This window comes from Oncorhynchus clarkii, chromosome 3 (assembly GCF_045791955.1).
Source record: "Oncorhynchus clarkii lewisi isolate Uvic-CL-2024 chromosome 3, UVic_Ocla_1.0, whole genome shotgun sequence".
NCBI lineage: Eukaryota > Metazoa > Chordata > Actinopteri > Salmoniformes > Salmonidae > Oncorhynchus > Oncorhynchus clarkii.
The window spans coordinates 6326982-6349029 of record NC_092149.1 but is presented as its reverse complement, the minus strand read 5'-3'; the positions used below and the strand labels follow the sequence as shown (position 1 = coordinate 6349029).

The 22048-nt window shown below is 45.2% G+C and overlaps 1 protein-coding gene across 1 annotated transcript; it reads right to left on the bottom strand.

The window, feature by feature from the left end:
* Nucleotides 1–451: 451 nt before the first annotated feature.
* LOC139405668 (serine/threonine kinase 31) lies at nt 452–21940 on the bottom strand. The gene is made up of 26 exons (XM_071148087.1): nt 21922–21940; nt 21772–21824; nt 21503–21601; nt 21338–21406; nt 18027–18185; nt 17702–17824; nt 17398–17609; nt 17145–17295; nt 16920–17045; nt 15525–15557; nt 14214–14329; nt 13782–13938; nt 13439–13564; nt 12988–13170; nt 12516–12638; nt 12058–12177; nt 11567–11698; nt 6476–6577; nt 4277–4357; nt 3911–4036; nt 3408–3539; nt 2786–2872; nt 2130–2279; nt 1387–1518; nt 993–1067; nt 452–817 (listed from the first exon to the last, which is right to left on the bottom strand). The coding sequence occupies exons 1-26, from the start codon at nt 21938–21940 to the stop codon at nt 716–718; spliced, it is 2988 nt and encodes a 995-aa protein (XP_071004188.1). The 3' UTR covers nt 452–715.
* Between the last annotated feature and the right edge of the window lie 108 nt (nt 21941–22048).

Sequence of the window (22048 nt, the reverse complement as noted above, 5' to 3'; positions counted from 1 at the left end):
AGGGATTTTCAGAGATTTTACAGTAGATTGATGCTGACAACATCCCGATCAGGCAAGTCAGGAGACAGTCAGCAACAGAGCACAGAACTAGTGTTAAAGAGTACACAGCAGCAAAAACTCGAACTTCTTAGAACCGAAAGCATTGTGCTGGTGGTGGTTCCCTTTGAGTTCTAAATGAGATCAGGTCCATACAGACCAGGTCCATACAGACCAGGTCCATACAGACCAGGTCCATACAGACCAGGTCCATACAGATCAGGTCCATACAGATCAGGTCCATACAGATCAGGTCCATACAGACCAGGTCCATACAGACCAGGTCCATAAAGATCAGGTCCATACAGATCAGGTCCATACAGATCAGGTCCATACAGATCAGGTCCATCTCAGAACGTGTATTTTATTTCCTCTAGAAAGTGACAACTGCAAGACAGGGTACTCCAACATCACCTAGTTACTGAACAGAACATTTAAAAAGGAAAATAATATACAGCTAAACAACATGATTCTGTGCTTTTACATCAGCAGACTGACAAATATATTGTGCTTTTATATTGGGAGATCAACAAAACATTGTAGTGTTGAAGTAGTCTGGGTACTGGTAAACCATATTTGGCATGTCACGGAGTGGAATGTTAGCTAAACAGACGTTACCCAGGCTAGTATTAAAGTAAAACTGTCAACCAAACTATCCCAGTATGTACCAGTTGCCTGGTTACTGGTCAGACAGGAAGTAGTCATCAGCCAGGGTCTCAGCAGCAGTCAGTCTTCCAACACACACCAGCAGCTTAGACAGCAGGGCTTGGAGTTTGTCCTCCTGGACAAGAGGACACACAACATCCTTTAAGCACTTTGTAACTGTCTTTCAATGGAAAACGAGTTAAAAATGACATGTTTTATTCTCCTAATTAAAACTGACCTGCACTTTGGGAGCAAAAATAAAATGCATTCTAAATGAATTGAAGCATGAAAAGGCCATCAGGGTTACTGACCAGTTTCACTCCGCTGATATCCAGGGCCCGTCTGCTGCCACTATCCAGATCCCCGTTGAACCCTGGGGCATGCAGCTGCAGACAGAGTTGTTGATGCCAAAAAATAAATGGTACGGACCCAACTGCTTACGGAGAGCTTCTTTTCAACAAGTCTATTGTTCACATCTCCTCGAGTCTCTCCGGATGAATATTCAATGTTATCATTAACTTCTGCTAATAATTTCTCCTGTATGACATGTCAGAGTTCCCCTGAAACCCCTTAAAATACATATCAATTCCTGCTGTATTCCACTCTGTCCCAAAGCTGCTTGACCACGAGCTATAGAGCCATCCATCTTGTGTTATACAGAGACCTGGGCTGATCTACAGAGAGGGAAACATGAAGGCGTTTTACCCAGAACAGCAGGCAGCCGTAGGAGTACATGTCACAGGCTGGAGTAGGAGGTGTGCCTTGTGTCTGACGGAGCTCTGGGGCCACCAGGCTGATAGATCCGGCCACCATCCCACTGTCCACTGCCCTCTGTACCTGGAACCAACATGGTACGTACAACCATGAAACAACCATACGTAGCGCTCATTCAGACAGGTGTAAAAGAAACCAAGGTACATGAGATAGTGTATTTAAAATGGAGGGGGAAAACAGTTGTTTCTGTTTGATGAGAGAGATGTGGTAAATTAGGGTTGTGCTGTCCATTCATGTTTTATGTATGTTATTTTTTATATCTGAGAATTAACCAATGATCAGGCCACACCCGGCCATGATTACAGACACCTGTGTGTGTCCGTTGACACTATATAAACGAGTCACCCCGCAGTGTCTGTCATTATACCCTGATGAAGACAGTTGTCTGTTGAAACGTTGGTTATTAGGTTATTACATCTGAGCTCCTAGTGTGCAGTTCTTTAATTTGAAGTAATAGGCAGTTCCTCTCCTAAACAGGTGTTCTACTCCACTAGCCAGCACCTCTCCTAAACAGGTGTTCTACTCCCCTAGCCAGCACCTCTCCTAAACAGGTGTTCTACTCCTCTAGCCAGCACCTCTCCTAAACAGGTGTTCTACTCCTCTAGCCAGCACCTCTCCTAAACAGGTGTGCGTTTCTTTAGCTTCCACGTTAGGATGGAGGAAAGGCTACTCACAGGAGTCTTTATGAAGTCGTAGTCTCCCACCATGCCTTGGTGTCGGTGGAGGACGAAGACGTTGTTGGGGTTGAGGGAGGCATGGGTGACACCTGCAGCGTGGAGGGCCTGGAGGCCCCTGGCCACGCCTCTCATCACCTTCACAGTCTCCTGATGGGAGAGACAGGACAGGAGGTCAATGTGTTATACTACCAGTCCCCTGATGGGAGAGACAGGACAGTAGGTCAATGTGTTATACTACCAGTCTCCTGATGGGAGAGACAGGACAGTAGGTCAATGTGTTATACTACAAGTCTCCTGATGGGAGAGACAGGACAGTAGGTCAATGTGTTATACTACCAGTCTCCTGATGGGAGAGACAGGACAGTAGGTCAATGTGTTACACTACCAGTCTCCTGATGGGAGAGACAGGACAGTAGGTCAATGTGTTACACTACCAGTCTCCTGATGGGAGAGACAGGACAGTAGGTCAATGTGTTATACTACTACTACAAAACAAGGGCATGTGAATAAGGTTCCAAAACTGCCCGATTTTCCAGAAAACTCTGTTGGAAGAAAGGGAATCCTCCAACTGAAATTTCTGGAAACCTGGGAATTTTGGGAGAGTTTTGTAACTCTAAACGTGAAATATGAGGAAGGTAGTTGAGAGAACTCACTGAGGTTGTTAGGGGTTTGGCAGCCTGAACAGCCCAGAGACTTCCATTGGGGAAGTATGGCACCATCACATAGGCAAGAGGGTCTGACTGGAAGAGAAGGGTTCATAGTGACATCATGACAAATGGAGAACACGACCTCTCTAAAATGTTCTGCCTGGTCAATCAGACATCTGAAGTGGTTGTACAACATTCACTACGATGTAGCCTCCACAGACTTCAGGGCTTTCATACTTCCCACGCTTAGGGGAGCAGAGCTGTTGTGAAGGAAGTGTGTGTGTTTACACAGGACGTTACGCCCCCACCTACTGTCAACCAATCATGTCAACGCAGAGCTAAACAGAGCCCTCTGCATTGTTACAAAATTTGGGAGGCTCACGGCGATGCGGTACAGAGCTCGACTTGGCCTCTGCACGCCTCATCAGGAGGCTCCGCAATTACATCACACCCTCCGACCGCATTTTCAATTACATACGAAGCCTCCGACCGCATTTTCAGATCATGCATAAACATGTCTTTAAGTCTAAGTCAAGTTCCTCAGATCATGAAACATGTGGCTTGTAAGACAGGAAGACATATGAAGCTTAGTGACTGGGTCGAGACAGGGAAGCTGAGTGAGCAGTACCTTGCCAAAGAACAGTGCCAGAAGAGGGAGTATTCCAGTGTCAGTCTGACTCTCCCGCTGAGTCCTGGTTCTGTGAAACTGGGTGGTTCTCGCTAACACTCTGGCCTCTGCCTCCTCATTCACAGTGTAACTCTGACAGGGAAACCAGACACAAACCACCAATAAGGATAACAACTAAACCCCTGTCAAAAGACCGGGGTGTTTCAGTTGGCACTAAACGAGATCAACACGTCTTTAAACAGGAACAGTAATACCTGAACATGTTCAAAAAGAACAATCATTCTGTTTCAAAATGTTTGCTCACATTTCGGCCTGACAGCCTTACAGGTTAAAAACATTGTGTAAATGTGGAACTCTAACTCCCATATGGCACCCTATTCCATATATAGTGCACTACTTTTAACCAGAGCGCTATGGGGCCCTAGTCAAAAGTAGTGCACTATATAGAGAATAGGGTGCTATTTGGGACGTAGACCTAAAAAGGTGTGTGAAAAAGGGGTTACCTTGAGTATGACCCTCTGTCCCTGGAACTCAGTACAGACCAGAGGCCTGCGTCCACTCAGCTCCTTCATGGGCTCAGCGTCAAACATGTCCCTGTCCAGACTCTTCACCACCAGACCTCCAGAGCTCTGCACACACACACACACGGTTGTGGTCATCATACTCACATCTGTGAATTACGTAGGTGCTGCTAATAATACATACATGATGAGAACATGGTAATTAGGAACACAGTGAAATAATACTGGACACATTCACAGATCTCCAATAGGGGACAGAACTGCAGCACAATGTGACCATGTCCTGGTTTCCATATGGTCTTGTACAGAGGTATAGTTGGATCAGTCAGGACTCAGGTTGTGTCTCACCATGTGGCTGTGGATGTCTGCCTCGGGGTAGAGCAGGGGGAGCTCAGGACAGCAGCCTTCAGCCAGAGCACTGAGCTTCTTCTACAACACAAACATGACACAGCTATTAGGGAGGGGTGTGATGAGTGGAACTTACACATTGTGGAAGTGTTCCTGGACTTAGTTGGAACACAGAATTACAATGACAGAACATATGACAGAACATATGGCATAATTAGAATGACAGAACATATGACAGAATTAGAATGACAGAACATATGCCAGAATTAGAATGACAGAACATATGCCAGAATTAGAATGACAGAACATATGCCAGAATTAGAATGACAGAATTAGAATGACAGAGCATATGACAGAACATATGGCATAACTAGAATGACAGAACATATGACAGAACATATGACAGAATTAGAATGACAGAACATATGACAGAATTAGAATGACAGAACATATGACAGAATTAGAATGACAGAATTAAAATGCCAGAATTAGAATGACAGAACATATGCCAGAATTAGAATGACAGAATTAGAATGACAGAACATATGACAGAACATATGGCATAATTAGAATGACAGAATTAGAATGACAGAACATATGACAGAACATATGGCATATTTAGAATGACAGAACATATGACAGAATTAGAATGACAGAATTAGAATGACAGAACATATGCCAGAATTAGAATTACAGAATTAGAATGACAGAACATATGACAGAACATATGACAGAATTAGAATGACAGAACATATGACAGAATTAGAATGACAGAACATATGACAGAATTAGAATGACAGAACATATGACAGAATTAGAATGACAGAACATATGACAGAATTAGAATGACAGAATTAAAATGCCAGAATTAGAATGACAGAACATATGCCAGAATTAGAATGACAGAATTAGAATGACAGAACATATGACAGAACATATGGCATAATTAGAATGACAGAATTAGAATGACAGAACATATGACAGAACATATGGCATAATTAGAATGACAGAACATATGACAGAATTAGAATGACAGAATTAGAATGACAGAACATATGCCAGAATTAGAATGACAGAATTAGAATGACAGAACATATGACAGAACATATGACAGAATTAGAATGACAGAACATATGACAGAATTAGAATGACAGAACATATGACAGAATTAGAATGACAGAACATATGACAGAATTAGAATGACAGAACATATGACAGAATTAGAATGACAGAACATATGACAGAATTAGAATGACAGAACATATGACAGAATTAGAATGACAGAACATATGACAGAATTAGAATGACAGAACATATGACAGAATTAGAATGACAGAACATATGACAGAATTAGAATGACAGAACATATGACAGAATTAGAATGGCAGAACATATGACAGAATTAGAATGACAGAACATATGACAGAATTAGAATGACAGAACATATGACAGAATTAGAATGACAGAACATATGACAGAATTAGAATGACAGAACATATGACAGAATTAGAATGCCAGAATTAGAATGCCAGAATTAGAATGCCAGAACATATGACAGAATTAGAATGACAGAACATATGACAGAATTAGAATGACAGAACATATGACAGAATTAGAATGACAGAACATATGACAGAATTAGAATGCCAGAATTAGAATGCCAGAATTAGAATGCCAGAACATATGACAGAATTAGAATGACAGAACATATGACAGAATTAGAATGACAGAACATATGACAGAATTAGAATGGCAGAACATATGACAGAATTAGAATGACAGAACATATGACAGAATTAGAATGACAGAACATATGACAGAATTAGAATGACAGAACATATGACAGAATTAGAATGACAGAACATATGACAGAATTAGAATGCCAGAATTAGAATGCCAGAATTAGAATGCCAGAACATATGACAGAATTAGAATGACAGAACATATGACAGAATTAGAATGACAGAACATATGACAGAATTAGAATGACAGAACATATGACAGAATTAGAATGACAGAACATATGACAGAATTAGAATGGCAGAACATATGACAGAATTAGAATGACAGAACATATGACAGAATTAGAATGACAGAACATATGACAGAATTAGAATGACAGAACATATGACAGAATTAGAATGACAGAACATATGACAGAATTAGAATGACAGAAAGATGTTGGAACATGTAACGTACATATTCTTTTCTTTCTTGACCGATTTCATGGAAAAGAGTGTTTCTGGTCTCAGCAATCTCTTCCTTCTTCTTCAGAATCTCCGTTAGGTCAAAGTCTTCAGCCTGACAGGAGAAACCATTAATAAACCTCCCTTTCCTATATTACCACTCTAATCACTACTGCATTCACAGGAAATCATTCGGCCATTATAACTATTCAAATTGAGCACATGAGCTGGGTATCCTCCGCAGACAAGCCAGCTGTTCTGGGACTGTGTTCCAAACGGCATCCTATAGGCTTGGCTGGTATACCGTATAGCAGGGGATTTGGAAATGGCCAAAGATTGGTTTTTCAATACCGTTTGTAAAATATCTTGGGGAAGTTTTTCAATACAGAACTATTCTCCATGTCTCCACTTTCGTCATCTACAGCATGTTCAGCCATAGTATTAGTGCAGAGCAGGCCGGTCAGTCTGTGCTTTTGTACTTATTTTAGTGATAGGATGATGTTAATACTGGAAGTTGAAGCGTTTCAATACATTTTTATATTTGTGGCTACTTAAGTAAAACCTGCAGTCAACTTGTGCAATTCGTTAGGAGAGGAAGATGATCGCATTGATCATTTCACCTGTCACATTATGGAGCTCACCGTAGTTCCCCAGAACCGTTGAGCCAGTCACATTATGAAGCTCACCGTAGTTCCCCAGAACAGTTGAGACAGTCACATTATGAAGCTCACCGTAGTTCCCCAGAACAGTTGAGACAGTCACATTATGAAGCTCACTGTAGTTCCCCAGAACAGTTGAGACAGTCACATTATGAAGCTCACCGTAGTTCCCCAGAAAAGTTGAGACAGTCATATTATGAAGCTCACCGTAGTTCCCCAGAACAGTTGAGACAGTCACATTATGAAGCTCACTGTAGTTCCCCAGAACAGTTGAGACAGTCACATTATGAAGCTCATCGTAGTTCCCCAGAACAGTTGAGACAGTCACATTATGAAGCTCACCGTAGTTCCCCAGAACAGTTGAGCCTGTCACATTATGAAGCTCACCGTAGTTCCCCAGAACAGTTGAGCCTGTCACATTATGAAGCTCACTGTAGTTCCCCAGAACAGTTGAGACAGTCACATTATGAAGCTCACCGTAGTTCCCTAGAACAGTTGAGACAGTCACATTATGAAGCTCATCGTAGTTCCCCAGAACAGTTGAGACAGTCACATTATGAAGCTCACCGTAGTTCCCCAGAACAGTTGAGCCTGTCACATTATGAAGCTCACCGTAGTTCCCCAGAACAGTTGAGCCTGTCACATTATTGTACATTATGAAGCTCACCGTAGTTCCCCAGAACAGTTGAGACAGTCACATTATGAAGCTCACCGTAGTTCCCCAGAACAGTTGAGCCTGTCACATTGTGAAGCTCACCATAGTTCCCCAGAACAGTTGAGCCTGTCACATTGTGAAGCTCACCGTAGTTCCCCAGAACAGTTGAGACAGTCACATTGTGAAGCTCACCGTAGTTCCCCAGAACAGTTGAGACAGTCACATTATGAAGCTCACCGTAGTTCCCCAGAACAGTTGAGACAGTCACATTATGAAGCTCACCGTAGTTCCCCAGAACAGTTGAGCCTGTCACATTGTGAAGCTCACCATAGTTCCCCAGAACAGTTGAGCCTGTCACATTGTGAAGCTCACCGTAGTTCCCCAGAACAGTTGAGACAGTCACATTGTGAAGCTCACCGTAGTTCCCCAGAACAGTTGAGACAGTTACATTATGAAGCTCACCGTAGTTCCCCAGAACAGTTGAGCCAGTCACATTATGAAGCTCACTGTAGTTCCCCAGAACAGTTGAGACAGTCACATTATGAAGCTCACCGTAGTTCCCCAGAACAGTTGAGACAGTCACATTATGAAGCTCACCGTCGTTCCCCAGAACAGTTGAGACAGTCACATTTTGAAGCTCACCGTAGTTCCCCAGAACAGTTGAGCCTAGACACTACATTAGTACAACACCTTCATCAGACAATACATTAGTACAACACCTTCATCAGACACTACATTAGTACAACACATTCATCAGACACTACATTAGTACAACACATTCATCAGACAATACATTAGTACAACACATTCATCAGACAATACATTGGTGAAACACATTCATCAGACAATAGCGTAATTTACAACAGAAGTGTAACACTATTTGGCTGGCAGACACACAAGTAAATGAGCTTTCAATGAAAAAGCTGATGGAGAACAGTAGCTACACATCAGTCAGAGTGCTGTCTGCTGATAGAATGATGGAGAACATTAGCTCCACATCAGTCAGAGTGCTGTCTGCTGATAGAATGATGGAGAACAGTAGCTACACATCAGTCAGAGTGCTGTCTGCTGATAGAATGATGGAGAACAGTAGTGCTGTCTGCTGATAGAATGATGGAGAACAGTAGCTACACATCAGTCAGAGTGCTGTCTGCTGATAGAATGATGGAGAACAGTAGCTACACATCAGTCAGAGTGCTGTCTGCTGATAGAATGATGGAGAACAGTAGCTACACATCAGTCAGAGTGCTGTCTGCTGATAGAATGATGGAGAACAGTAGCTACACATCAGTCAGAGTGCTGTCTGCTGATAGAATGATGGAGAACAGTAGCTACACATCAGTCAGAGTGCTGTCTGCTGATAGAATGATGGAGAACAGTAGCTACACATCAGTCAGAGCGCTGTCTGCTGATAGAATGATGGAGAACAGTAGCTACACATCAGTCAGAGTGCTGTCTGCTGATAGAATGATGGAGAACAGTAGTGCTGTCTGCTGATAGAATGATGGAGAACAGTAGCTACACATCAGTCAGAGCGCTGTCTGCTGATAGAATGATGGAGAACAGTAGCTACACATCAGTCAGAGTGCTGTCTGCTGATAGAATGATGGAGAACAGTAGCTACACATCAGTCAGAGTGCTGTCTGCTGATAGAATGATGGAGAACAGTAGCTACACATCAGTCAGAGCGCTGTCTGCTGATAGAATGATGGAGAACAGTAGCTACACATCAGTCAGAGTGCTGTCTGCTGATAGAATGATGGAGAACAGTAGCTACACATCAGTCAGAGCGCTGTCTGCTGATAGAATGATGGAGAACAGTAGCTACAAATCAGTCAGAGTGCTGTCTGCTGATAGAATGATGGAGAACAGTAGCTACACATCAGTCAGAGTGCTGTCTGCTGATAGAATGATGGAGAACAGTATCTACACATCAGTCAGAGCGCTGTCTGCTGATAGAATGATGGAGAACAGTAGCTACACATCAGTCAGTGCTGTCTGCTGATAGAATGATGGAGAACAGTAGCTACATATCAGAATGCTGTCTGCTGATAGAATGATGGAGAACAGTAGCTACACATCAGTCAGAGTGCTGTCTGCTGATAGAATGATGGAGAACAGTAGCTACACATCAGTCAGAGCGCTGTCTGCTGATAGAATGATGGAGAACAGTAGCTACACATCAGTCAGAGTGCTGTCTGCTGATAGAATGATGGAGAACAGTAGTGCTGTCTGCTGATAGAATGATGGAGAACAGTAGCTACACATCAGTCAGAGCGCTGTCTGCTGATAGAATGATGGAGAACAGTAGCTACACATCAGTCAGAGTGCTGTCTGCTGATAGAATGATGGAGAACAGTAGCTACACATCAGTCAGAGTGCTGTCTGCTGATAGAATGATGGAGAACAGTAGCTACACATCAGTCAGAGCGCTGTCTGCTGATAGAATGATGGAGAACAGTAGCTACACATCAGTCAGAGTGCTGTCTGCTGATAGAATGATGGAGAACAGTAGCTACACATCAGTCAGAGCGCTGTCTGCTGATAGAATGATGGAGAACAGTAGCTACAAATCAGTCAGAGTGCTGTCTGCTGATAGAATGATGGAGAACAGTAGCTACACATCAGTCAGAGTGCTGTCTGCTGATAGAATGATGGAGAACAGTATCTACACATCAGTCAGAGCGCTGTCTGCTGATAGAATGATGGAGAACAGTAGCTACACATCAGTCAGTGCTGTCTGCTGATAGAATGATGGAGAACAGTAGCTACATATCAGAATGCTGTCTGCTGATAGAATGATGGAGAACAGTAGCTACACATCAGTCAGAGTGCTGTCTGCTGATAGAATGATGGAGAACAGTAGCTACACATCAGTCAGTGCTGTCTGCTGATAGAATGATGGAGAACAGTAGCTACACATCAGTCAGAGTGCTGTCTGCTGATAGAATGATGGAGAACAGTAGCTACACATCAGTCAGAGTGCTGTCTGCTGATAGAATGATGGAGAACAGTAGTGCTGTCTGCTGATAGAATGATGGAGAACAGTAGCTACACATCAGTCAGAGCGCTGTCTGCTGATAGAATGATGGAGAACAGTAGCTACATATCAGAGTGCTGTCTGCTGATAGAATGATGGAGAACAGTAGCTACACATCAGTCAGAGTGCTGTCTGCTGATAGAATGATGGAGAACAGTAGCTACACATCAGTCAGAGTGCTGTCTGCTGATAGAATGATGGAGAACAGTAGCTACACATCAGTCAGAGTGCGGTCTGCTGATAGAATGATGGAGAACAGTAGCTACACATCAGTCAGAGTGCTGTCTGCTGATAGAATGATGGAGAACAGTAGCTACACATCAGTCAGAGTGCTGTCTGCTGATAGAACGCCCGTTCATGAATTCTCATCCGAGTGGAGAAGAGCAACTGAAGAACGAAATTAGTTTGATGCCGAACAGAAATTACAATAAGAAGCATTTTATATCTGCATTTACAAGACGCAGCAAGATATTTCTTATGAGATTGAAATGTATTTCCCTGTGTGAAAAGCATAGAATTCTGCATTAGGGTGACCCTTAAATTGAACTAGCTAGTTATCTAAGTAAATGGCTGAATTAATAAGGAAATGGGAAACATATTGCATTAGTAAGGAAACATATCGTGTTCGCTTTCTGCCCTGTTTGACAAGTCAAAGCCCTTTGTATGAATGATCTGTACAACTAACACTGCAGCCTGATTTATGAGCCACGGTCAAAAGTAGGACACTAAATAGACTTCCTCGTCTCTCACCTCCTCCAGACTGGCCTCCTCCACCTGTCTCCACCTCAGCTGAGCCCTCAGGCTGCGGATTCGTTTCTTCACAGAGAACAGAGAGTCTGGAGTCGGGCTAGTATTCTGCCACTGTAGCATCTCACCCTTAAACTGAATAGAACACAAACTGAATAGAACACAAACTGAATAGAACACAAACTGAATAGAACACAAACTGAATAGAACATCCTTGATAAAGGAGAAAACATCAGTTTGAGAGATAAGAGCACATCTCCAGACTGCTAGTGTTCTGACACAGCAGAAAGAGAAGCTATATGGTTAAAGACAAACAGCAAGATCTATTCAGATCTACTCGCAGCATGAAGGGAAACTTTTAGGTTTTCTAGAAATCTTGGTTGGATGATTCCGGATTTCCTGCATATTCCCTCACAATTATGGGAATCTTCCAACCTTGATTTCTGGAAAATCTGGTAAGTAACCACTTTAAATATCGAAAACAATTCTCTCACCTTGGTGTTGAGCAGATATTTCTCCATAATGTCACTCAGCAGACTCTGCTCACTCTGAATGTGCTGCATGACTTTGTGGAAAGCGTTGGACACTGCCTTGGTCTCATGGTTGTTCTGCTCCTGTTGAGTAAACAAATAAGTCAACAACAAACAAACAGAGTAAAAAAAACACGACGATGAGGTAATGCTGTGTTCAAAATAACAGAGAAATCTGGGGGGGGGGGGGGCTAGTAGTTTTGAACGGTCACCCAACTCAGAATTCCAAGTCAGGAAACTCATCTTTCTAAAGCTCCAACTTTCCGCCCTGAAGATCCCTGACGTCATGTTTCCTAGTTGTCTTCAAAGCACCATAAGACTCACTGACATGTAGCTGGACAGGTGAGATATGGGCCCTGGTCAAAAGTAGTGAACTATATAAAAAGGGAATAGGGTGCCATTTGGGACGCAACCAAACTCACCCCGACTGACAGGGGAGAGTCCAGCTCCTTGGCCACGTTGTTCTCTGCCTGCTTCAGCAGCTCATTCACTCCGTCCACGATGTCATTCACTCCCACCACTGTGTTAGCTGACAGGCAGAAAAACTGAAGGGACATTGGAGGATTAGGATTTCCCAGACAAGCCCAATGCTTAACTAAAAAAACCTTTTGAACATGAACATGTTTCTTAGTCCACGAGGCTTAATCTGTGTCCGGGAAACCGGTCCAAACTGTACAGTTCCATACCCAGGAAGACCGCTGGAGAAGAATTACATGTCAAATCATGTTCCGTGGTCAAATCTTCAATCACTTTAGTAAAGAGAACAGTTGTTTCCCCTTCCCACCCTTCACAGTACACACAAAAGCTTGGGAGAAATAAACCCAGACTCTCTTTTTTAAAAGTTTCTTCATCCTCAGTTCACCCAAACCAAAGCGGTACCGGGTCATTCTGTACCTTGCCAACGTTCTCCGACCAGGTACACAGGGCCTGGAGGGCCTTGTCCGTCCCGTCTCTGACAGAGCTGGTGAGCCGACTCCTCTGAGTCCTCCACTGGCAGTACTGCTCAAAGGCCTGCTCTCCAACATCACCCTCCATAGAGGCTGGACCAAACACTGCAGTCAGGGAGGAGCTCACCTCCTGTAACACGGACACAAGGGAACAACAGCTTGATCATAGCACGCGTCCCAAATAATACCCTATATAGTGCACTATGTAGGGAATAGGGTGATATTTGTGCCACATCCTTATATGTTGATGCATCAGAGCACATTCAGCTGATAGCCTTGATATAACCCCAATCCTGTAAGGTCATCTAGAAATAACAAACCCACTTCACATATTTGGAATGTTGAATGAAAAAAAAGATATATTCAGATGACCGAATCCTAGTTTTCATTTTCAGTACCTCCAGTTTGTCCATGCGTTGTCTGACTGGCAAACACTTAGCCTCCTGAAGGAAGGCCTCTACAGTGGCAGTCAGAACACCTCGCACCTTATTCCGGTTGTCTATCAGATCCCCAAGCTGCTCCTTCTGCAAAATGGACGCCAAAACATGGTCATTTCACTGATGAGAAACTGTATTCTGATCTGATGAGACACGTGTCTTTGTGTCCCAAATGGCAACCTATTCCCGATTTAGTGCACTACTTTTAACCAGACCACTATGGGCCCTGGTCTAAAGTAGTGCACTAAATAGGGAATAGGGTGCCATTTTGGATGCACACATTAATAGTAGGATGCAGACTGACCATCTGACAGGCCTTGAGTTTCTCCTGAGCCAGGCTGTAATCTCTCCATGCCGACTCCAGCTTCTCCATGGCAACCGGGGCAGAGATGCTGTTGTTTATGACAATGTTGATAGACTCCGTAAGCCTGTCGCTATCCGTGTTACCTGGGTTTCTCTCTCTGTCCAGTAGAAATAAAACCACGATAATGCAAATCAATAGAAAGAGTTACTCAATGTGAAATGTTGAATTGTAAAAAAATATAAATGAAATTAAAAACATTTAATAAAACATTGTTACTTAATATTTGTTATTCTATAATAAAATAATTCCAATTCGAGAGGTGTGTGTGTGTGTGGGGGGGGGGTCAGAAAATGGTACCTCATTACCATATCACTACTTTCGACCAGAGTGCACTATATAGGGCGCTATTTGCCACCCAGACCATCACAGTACCTTAATCCTCTCAGAGAATCGACTCTCTCAGCCAGTCGACAGAACCGTTCAGCCACCGCTGAGTCCAGGAGCTTATCCACTTGCTTCTCCTTCTTCTTTAACTGTCCCCTCATAGCCTAAACACAGCGAGAAGCATTCAAAACACCAAAGACAGAGACACAGTAGCACAAATCAAATCGTATGTCACATGCTTTGGAAACAACAGCTGTAGATTGACAGTGAAATGCTTACTTTTCCAGCAATAGTGTTATTTTTTTTTTTTATCTTAAAAAAAAGTTAATGGTGACAGGAGGAATCGATCCACAAGACACCTGCTACATTGTTTATGCCGCCAATGAGGACATTAGCCACATTATCTACCTTCACGTTCCTTCAGTCTTTCATAACATTCATTCTAACTATAACCCAGGGCCCGGCTTCCCGATAGCGTTGGAATTTAGGTTTACAAGTGTTTTAACTACTCATCTTTCCTGCAACAGCCGAAGATGTAACATGCGTTCCCCAAAACACCAGGCAGAAAGAGCGTTCGCTAAGTGCGTTGGGAAACGCGTTGATACTGAAAGAAAAGGCAGCGCTGCTCTCGGCCCACTGGGCAAAATCTGGTTGAATCAACATCGTTTCCATGCCATTTCAACCCCAAAAATCTGTGTGATGAAGTTAAATCAACGTGGGAAACTGATTGAATTTGCAAAAACTCATCAATGTAAGGGCATTTTAGTGTTTTTTTTCACCCAACTTTTATTAACCTAAATCCAATGACATGGTGACATTTGTCGTGGATTTCACGTTGAATTCACGGTTAGTTGACAACTCAACCAAATGCAAATCAAACTAGACTTTTAACTGACGTCTCTGCCCAGTGGGTGATCAGCTTTTCTCCATTCAAATCTGACCTTAACATTAGAATTATTCTACAATACTGACGACAGATCAGCTCCTAGATATATTATCAGCTAATGGCTGCAAGTATTGGAGGCGGCTTATTCCATAATGCACTCATTCATTGGCGCACGTTGTTACACATGAAATATACTGAGGCAAAAATTGACAGACCGTGTAGCCTACAAACATTTTAAATAATGCAGTCATCTAGGTTCTCATTTTAAGCATATTTTTATATTTTTCTTGTTCAATTGTAAAGACCGAGGCAGACGAAAACAAAGTGAGTTTTGAAGTGCAACTTTACTAAAGATGGTTTGGGGAAACAGCTGGGATATTTAGCAATGTTCCTAGGAAGGTTCTATCGATGAACTTAGCATTAAGATGCTTTTGGGAAACCAGACCCAGGTCTATCCCCTTAAAACCTCATACCTGCACTACCATGTCCCTTCCACACTTACGACCCTGCCAAAAAAAAAAAAACATTGTTGAGGACAAAGCCAAACATTTGCATTATACACTGAACAAAAATATAAACGCAACATGTAAAGTGTTGGTCCCAAAAAGCTTATTTTTCTCAGATTTTGTGCACAAATGTGTTTACATCGCTGTTAGTGAGCATTTCTACTTTGCCAAAATAATCCATCCAACTGACAGGTGTGTACCTGACAGTGTATTAAACAGCATGATCATTATACAGGTGCACCTTGTGCTGGGGACAATAAAAAGCCACTCTAAAATGTGCAGTTTTGTCACACAACACAATGCCACCGTTGTCTCTCAAGTTTTGGGGGAGTGTGTAATTGGCATGCTGACTGCAGGAATGTCCACCAGAGCTGTTGCCAGAGAATTGAATGTTAATTCCTCTACCATAAGCTGCCTGCAACATAGTTTTAGAGAATTTGCAGTACGTCCAGCCACCCTCAAAACCACAAACCTTGTGTAACCCAGCCAGCCCAGGACCTCCACATCCAACTTCTTCATTTGATGAAACTGTGGGTTTGCACAACCGAAGAATTTCTCAGGGAAGCTCATCTGCGTGCTCGTCGTCCTCGCCAGAGACTTGACCTGACCAGTTTGGTGTCGTGACAGACTTCAGTGGGCAAATACTCACCTTTGATGGCAACTGGCATGCTGGAGAAGTGTGCTCTTCACGGATGAATGTCCCAGTCCTTCCATTGCCTCATACTTGCCAGACATGTCACCCATTGAGCATGTGTGGGATGCTCTGGATCGACGTGTACGACAGCGTGTTCCAGTTCCCTCCAATATCCAGCAACTCGGCACAGCCATTAATGAGTGGGACAACATTCCACAGGCCAATCAACAGCCTGATCAACTCTATGCGAAGGAGATGTGTCACTCCGCACGAGGCAAATGGTGGTCACTCCAGATACTGACTGGTTCTCTGATCCACCAAGACCCTACCTTTTATTTATTTTTTTATAAAGCTATCTGTTACCAACAGATGCATATCTGTATTTCCAGTCATGTGAAATCCATAGATTAGGTGTGGTGAGGGTTGAATGTAGACGCGGTATTGTGCTGTGGTGAGGGTTGAATGCGCTGTGGTGAGGGTTGAATGTGCTGTGGTGAGGGTTGAATGTGCTGTGGTGAGGGTTGAATGTAGACTCGTTAATGTGCTGTGGTGAGGGTTGAATGTGCTGTGGTGAGGGTTGAATGTAGACTCGTTAATGTGCTGTGGGTTGAATGGTTGATGTGCTGAGGTGAGAATTGTATGTTGACTTCTTAATGCTATGTGTTCATGAGCAGGTGCTCAGGGACAATTGACTAGTAGAAATCTGCTCCATACGACACCAGTCTCACCTGCACTTCCTGTTTGGCAACTTGCAGGTGTTTCTCCAGCTGCTCTGATTGGTTCTTGAGTGTGTTCCTCTCCACTTTCCATCTCTCTGCCTCTTCAGCATAATTAGCAGTCTCCTCTTTCAGCTTCTGAAATTACAACACAAGACGATACTCATACATAACTAATGTCCTGGAAAGCTTGCCGTGTGAGTGTGTCAGTGTGTCTCTCCACTCTGTTTGTTCAACCTGGAGCTCTGAGAGGCTGTCTGTCAGCTGGTCCTCCCTGCGCTGGGTCTCTCGTTCTGCCTTCAGCCTCTGGTTCTCCTCCACCAGCTCCTGGTCCATCTTCTTCTTCATTAGGTTGGCAGCATGCTGGGCTGTGGCCTTGCTCTTCTCCCTGAGCAGGAGTTAAAACACACAGGCTGACAGAAAACACAGTCCTAGACAGACGGGTGTCTTACTTCATTTTCCCAGAGGAACAGACAGACAGGTATCTTACTTCATTGAAAGGGGACTCTGGTCGGGGAAAGCAGGCCGTAGTTTGGGCATGCAGACTGTAGAGCCAGGCATGTCCCCATCCCCCTGGGGGCCAGGCCAATCCAACACCCGCTGAGGCCACGGGCAATGGGACTCCTGCAGGGCCCGCACAGACATGGGGCCCTCACGGTTACTCCCCGGGAGGGTGAACTTGGCAAACTTCATCTTCAAAACCTAAGAGAGCATTTTATTGTCAGTTTTCAAGATGTGCCTTGAGTCATAAAAACTCCTTACAGGACATAACAGACAGAGGTTTGTTTGAGGACCTCTTCACCGATGTCCAGGTTTCCCTGAAAGGCCTGGACCAGGACGGTCCCGTCCAAGCAGACAGACTTCTTCTGGATGCGGACCTTCTTCCCATAGATCAGATTCTGAAGGAAGGCCTTTCCCTAAAGAGCAAAACAAGACAATGCACATTTTGTGAGCAGAAGGACTCTACTGAAAATACATTGCAATGTGTCAACCCATTCACACATATATGACACCAAATACTAAACACGAACCCTTAAGATAAGAATCCTATTTTGCGAGGGGGACCTGCCATATTTCCACATAGACATTAATGACAGCACATGGAGAGGAACAGAGTACCTGCAGGAAATGTGCTGAGTCTTGGTCAGTGGACACACTGAAGCCCTGGAACTTGTACTTCTTGACCAGACAAGGTGCCTGTAGATCCCCTGGCAGCTCCACCAGAGCTGACCGACTGACTAACTCTGTGTTCCCATAGTCAATGTAGGACACGTGAAACTGGACACAAGATGGAGATTGGAATGTCAGGCTGCATCCCAAATGACATCCTATTCCCTATATAGTGCACTACTTTTGACCAGGGCCTATAGGGATAAGTAGTGCACTATAGGGAATAGGGTGCCATTTGGAACAATGTTTCTTTTAAAGACAAGTTGGATACATAATCAGTCAGCACCACAGCCAGCCTCCTCACGTCAGTCATCACCACAGCCAGCCTCCTCACGCCAGTCAGCACCACAGCCAGCCTCCTCACGCCAGTCAGCACCACAGCCAGCCTCCTCACGCCAGTCAGCACAACAGCCAGCCTCCTCACATCAGTCATCACCACAGCCAGCCTCCTCACGTCAGTCATCACCACAGCCAGCCTCCTCATATCAGTCATCACCACAGCCAGCCTCCTCACACCCGTCATCACCACAGCCTCCTCATGTCAGTCATCACCACAGCCAGCCTCCTCACATCAGTCATCACCACAGCCAGCCTCCTCACATCAGTCATCACCACAGCCTCCTCACGCCAGTCAGCACCACAGCCTCCTCACGCCAGTCAGCACCACAGCCAGCCTCCTCACGCCAGTCATCACCACAGCCAGCCTCCTCACATCAGTCATCACCACAGCCTCCTCACGCCAGTCATCACCACAGCCAGCCTCCTCACGCCAGTCAGCACCACAGCCAGCCTCCTCACGCCAGTCAGCACCACAGCCAGCCTCCTCACGCCAGTCAGCACCACAGCCAGCCTCCTCACTCCAGTCAGCACAACAGCCAGCCTCCTCACGTCAGTCATCACCACAGCCTCCTCACGTCAGTCATCACCACAGCCAGCCTTCTCACATCAGTCATCACCACAGCCAGCCTTCTCACATCAGTCATCACCACAGCCAGCCTCCTCACGTCAGTCATCACCACAGCCTCCTCACGTTAGTCATCACCACAGCCTCCTCACGTCAGTCATCACCACAGCCTCCTCACGTCAGTCATCACCACAGCTTCCTCAAGTCAGTCATCACCACAGCTTCCTCAAGTCAGTCATCACCACAGCCTCCTCAAGTCAGTCATCACCACAGCCTCCTCACGTCAGTCATCCCCACAGCCTCGTCAAGTCAGTCATCACCACAGCTTCCTCAAGTCAGTCATCACCACAGCCTCCTCAAGTCAGTCATCACCACAGCCTCCTCAAGTCAGTCATCACCACAGCCAGCCTCCTCACGCCAGTCATCACCACAGCCAGCCTCCTCACGTCAGTCATCACCACAGCCTCCTCACGTCAGTCATCACCACAGCCTCCTCACGTCAGTCATCACCACAGCCTCCTCACGTCAGTCATCACCACAGCCTCCTCACGTCAGTCATCACCACAGCCTCCTCACGTCAGTCATCACCACAGCCAGCCTCCTGTCAGTCATCACCACAGCCAGCCTCCTCACACCAGTCATCACCACAGCCTCCTCACGCCAGTCAGCACCACAGCCTCCTCACGCCAGTCAGCACCACAGCCAGCCTCCTCACGCCAGTCATCACCACAGCCAGCCTCCTCACGTCAGTCATCACCACAGCCTCCTCACGCCAGTCAGCACCACAGCCAGCCTCCTCACGCCAGTCAGCACCACAGCCAGCCTCCTCACGCCAGTCAGCACCACAGCCAGCCTCCTCACGCCAGTCAGCACCACAGCCAGCCTCCTCACGCCAGTCAGCACAACAGCCAGCCTCCTCACGCCAGTCAGCACAACAGCCAGCCTCCTCACGTCAGTCATCACCACAGCCAGCCTCCTCACGTCAGTCATCACCACAGCCTCCTCACGTCAGTCATCACCACAGCCTCCTCACGTCAGTCATCACCACAGCCTCCTCACGTCAGTCATCACCACAGCTTCCTCAAGTCAGTCATCCCCACAGCCTCCTCAAGTCAGTCATCACCACAGCCTCCTCACGTCAGTCAGCACCACAGCCAACCTCCTCACACCAGTCAGCACAACAGCCAGCCTCCTCACGTCAGTCAGCACAACAGCCAGCCTCCTCACGTCAGTCAGCACAACAGCCAGCCTCCTCACGTCAGTCTGCACCACAGCCAGCCTCCTCACGTCAGTCATCACCACAGCCAGCCTCCTCACGCCAGTCATCACCACAGCCAGCCTCCTCACGCCAGTCATCACCACAGCCAGCCTCCTCACGCCAGTCATCACCACAGCCTCCTCACGTCAGTCATCACCACAGCCTCCTCACGTCAGTCATCACCACAGCCTCCTCACGTCAGTCATCACCACAGCCTCCTCACGTCAGTCATCACCCCAGCCTCCTCACGTCAGTCATCACCACAGCCTCCTCACGTCAGTCATCACCACAGCCTCCTCACGTCAGTCATCACCACAGCCTCATGTCAGTCATCACCACAGCCAGCCTCCTCACGTCAGTCATCACCACAGCCTCCTCACGTCAGTCATCACCACAGCCTCCTCACGTCAGTCATCACCACAGCCTCCTCACGTCAGTCATCACCACAGCCTCCTCACGTCAGTCATCACCACAGCCTCCTCACGTCAGTCATCACCACAGCCTCCTCACGTCAGTCATCACCACAGCCTCCTCACGTCAGTCATCACCACAGCCTCCTCACGTCAGTCATCACCACAGCCTCCTCACGTCAGTCATCACCACAGCCTCCTCACGTCAGTCATCACCACAGCCACAGTCAGCACATCATCCCAAGATAAACTAAACAACAGCCTGCAGTGTTATGTCCCAGGGGGGGTTTACACACCAGCTGCAATTCCAAATCTGTCTAAATCTATTACATGTCTAACCACTTAACTTCCATACCAGGATCTCATCAGCACAGCCTCAGATCATGCTTGTGTCAGAATGACATCAGCACAGCCTCAGATCATGCTTGTGTCAGAATGACATCAGCACAGCCTCAGATCATGCTTGTGTCAGAATGACATCAGCACAGCCTCAGATCATGCTTGTGTCAGAATGAAGATATGAACCACAATGATACATTGATAAGCACCCTCACATCACCCTCACGCTTTTCCAGACTGCGAGATGGTCAGCGTGTCCCAAATTCCCCATAGGGCTCTGGTCAAAAGTAGTGCACTTTATAGGGAATATTGTGCCATGTGGGTAGTATCCAGACACTCATTGACTCACATTATCAGTCTGCTGCAGAACCTTGCACCTGTACCAACAGCTGTCCTCAGAGAAGACTGCCCCATAAATCTAGATGCAAACACAAGATAGATGCAATGTATGAATCCAATGATAATGGTTTCTCTCTTCTCCATCACTCCAAGTCTAGGTTCTACCTTTCTTTACCTTCTGAGGATTGGGACTTCCAAGTACCCTTGGGGCTGTGGGGCATTTGTCTGCCAAGGCTTTTCTTATGTTTTCAATGGCTTGATCGTCCTTGACATTCTACAACACATAACAAACAAACAGATGGGAGTTTACTGTGTACATGTTTGGGTTACATTTCTTTGGTGTTCTTGTGTAAATCAAATGGATCAACCAACAGGTGAAATGTTTAACCAAAGTTCTAACGTTAATTATTTCAATAGTGGTATGTGCTACGTGTAGTTAACTACCTGCGCCCAAAACGTAATGGCGTCCAAAACGTGTGTTACACCAACAAGCTCCACTAAAATGAAATGAAACCAGTATTAATACGCGAAGGATATTTTTCATAATTAAGTGGATAGTTATAGAAATATTTAGACGACAAAAAGAATACTCACTATTCTCACCGTCCATCATTCATTGGTCTATGTTTATAGGTTGATTGGCTGTGATGTAAAAAAACACAACATGATAATGCGCTAGAATGCATGGCTACGGCTCCCTGGCTAGGCCAACGTGAAATCT

What these genes read in the sequence shown, in the direction of transcription:
- LOC139405668 (XM_071148087.1), bottom strand. An exon ending in CCAAACCCCTAACAACCTCA is followed by an intron (nt 2,280 to 2,785) that starts GTGAGTTCTCTC and finishes CTCTCCCATCAG; the next exon opens with GAGACTGTGAAGGTGATGAG. An exon ending in ACGGCTGCCTGCTGTTCTGG is followed by an intron (nt 1,068 to 1,386) that starts GTAAAACGCCTT and finishes CTCTGTCTGCAG; the next exon opens with CTGCATGCCCCAGGGTTCAA.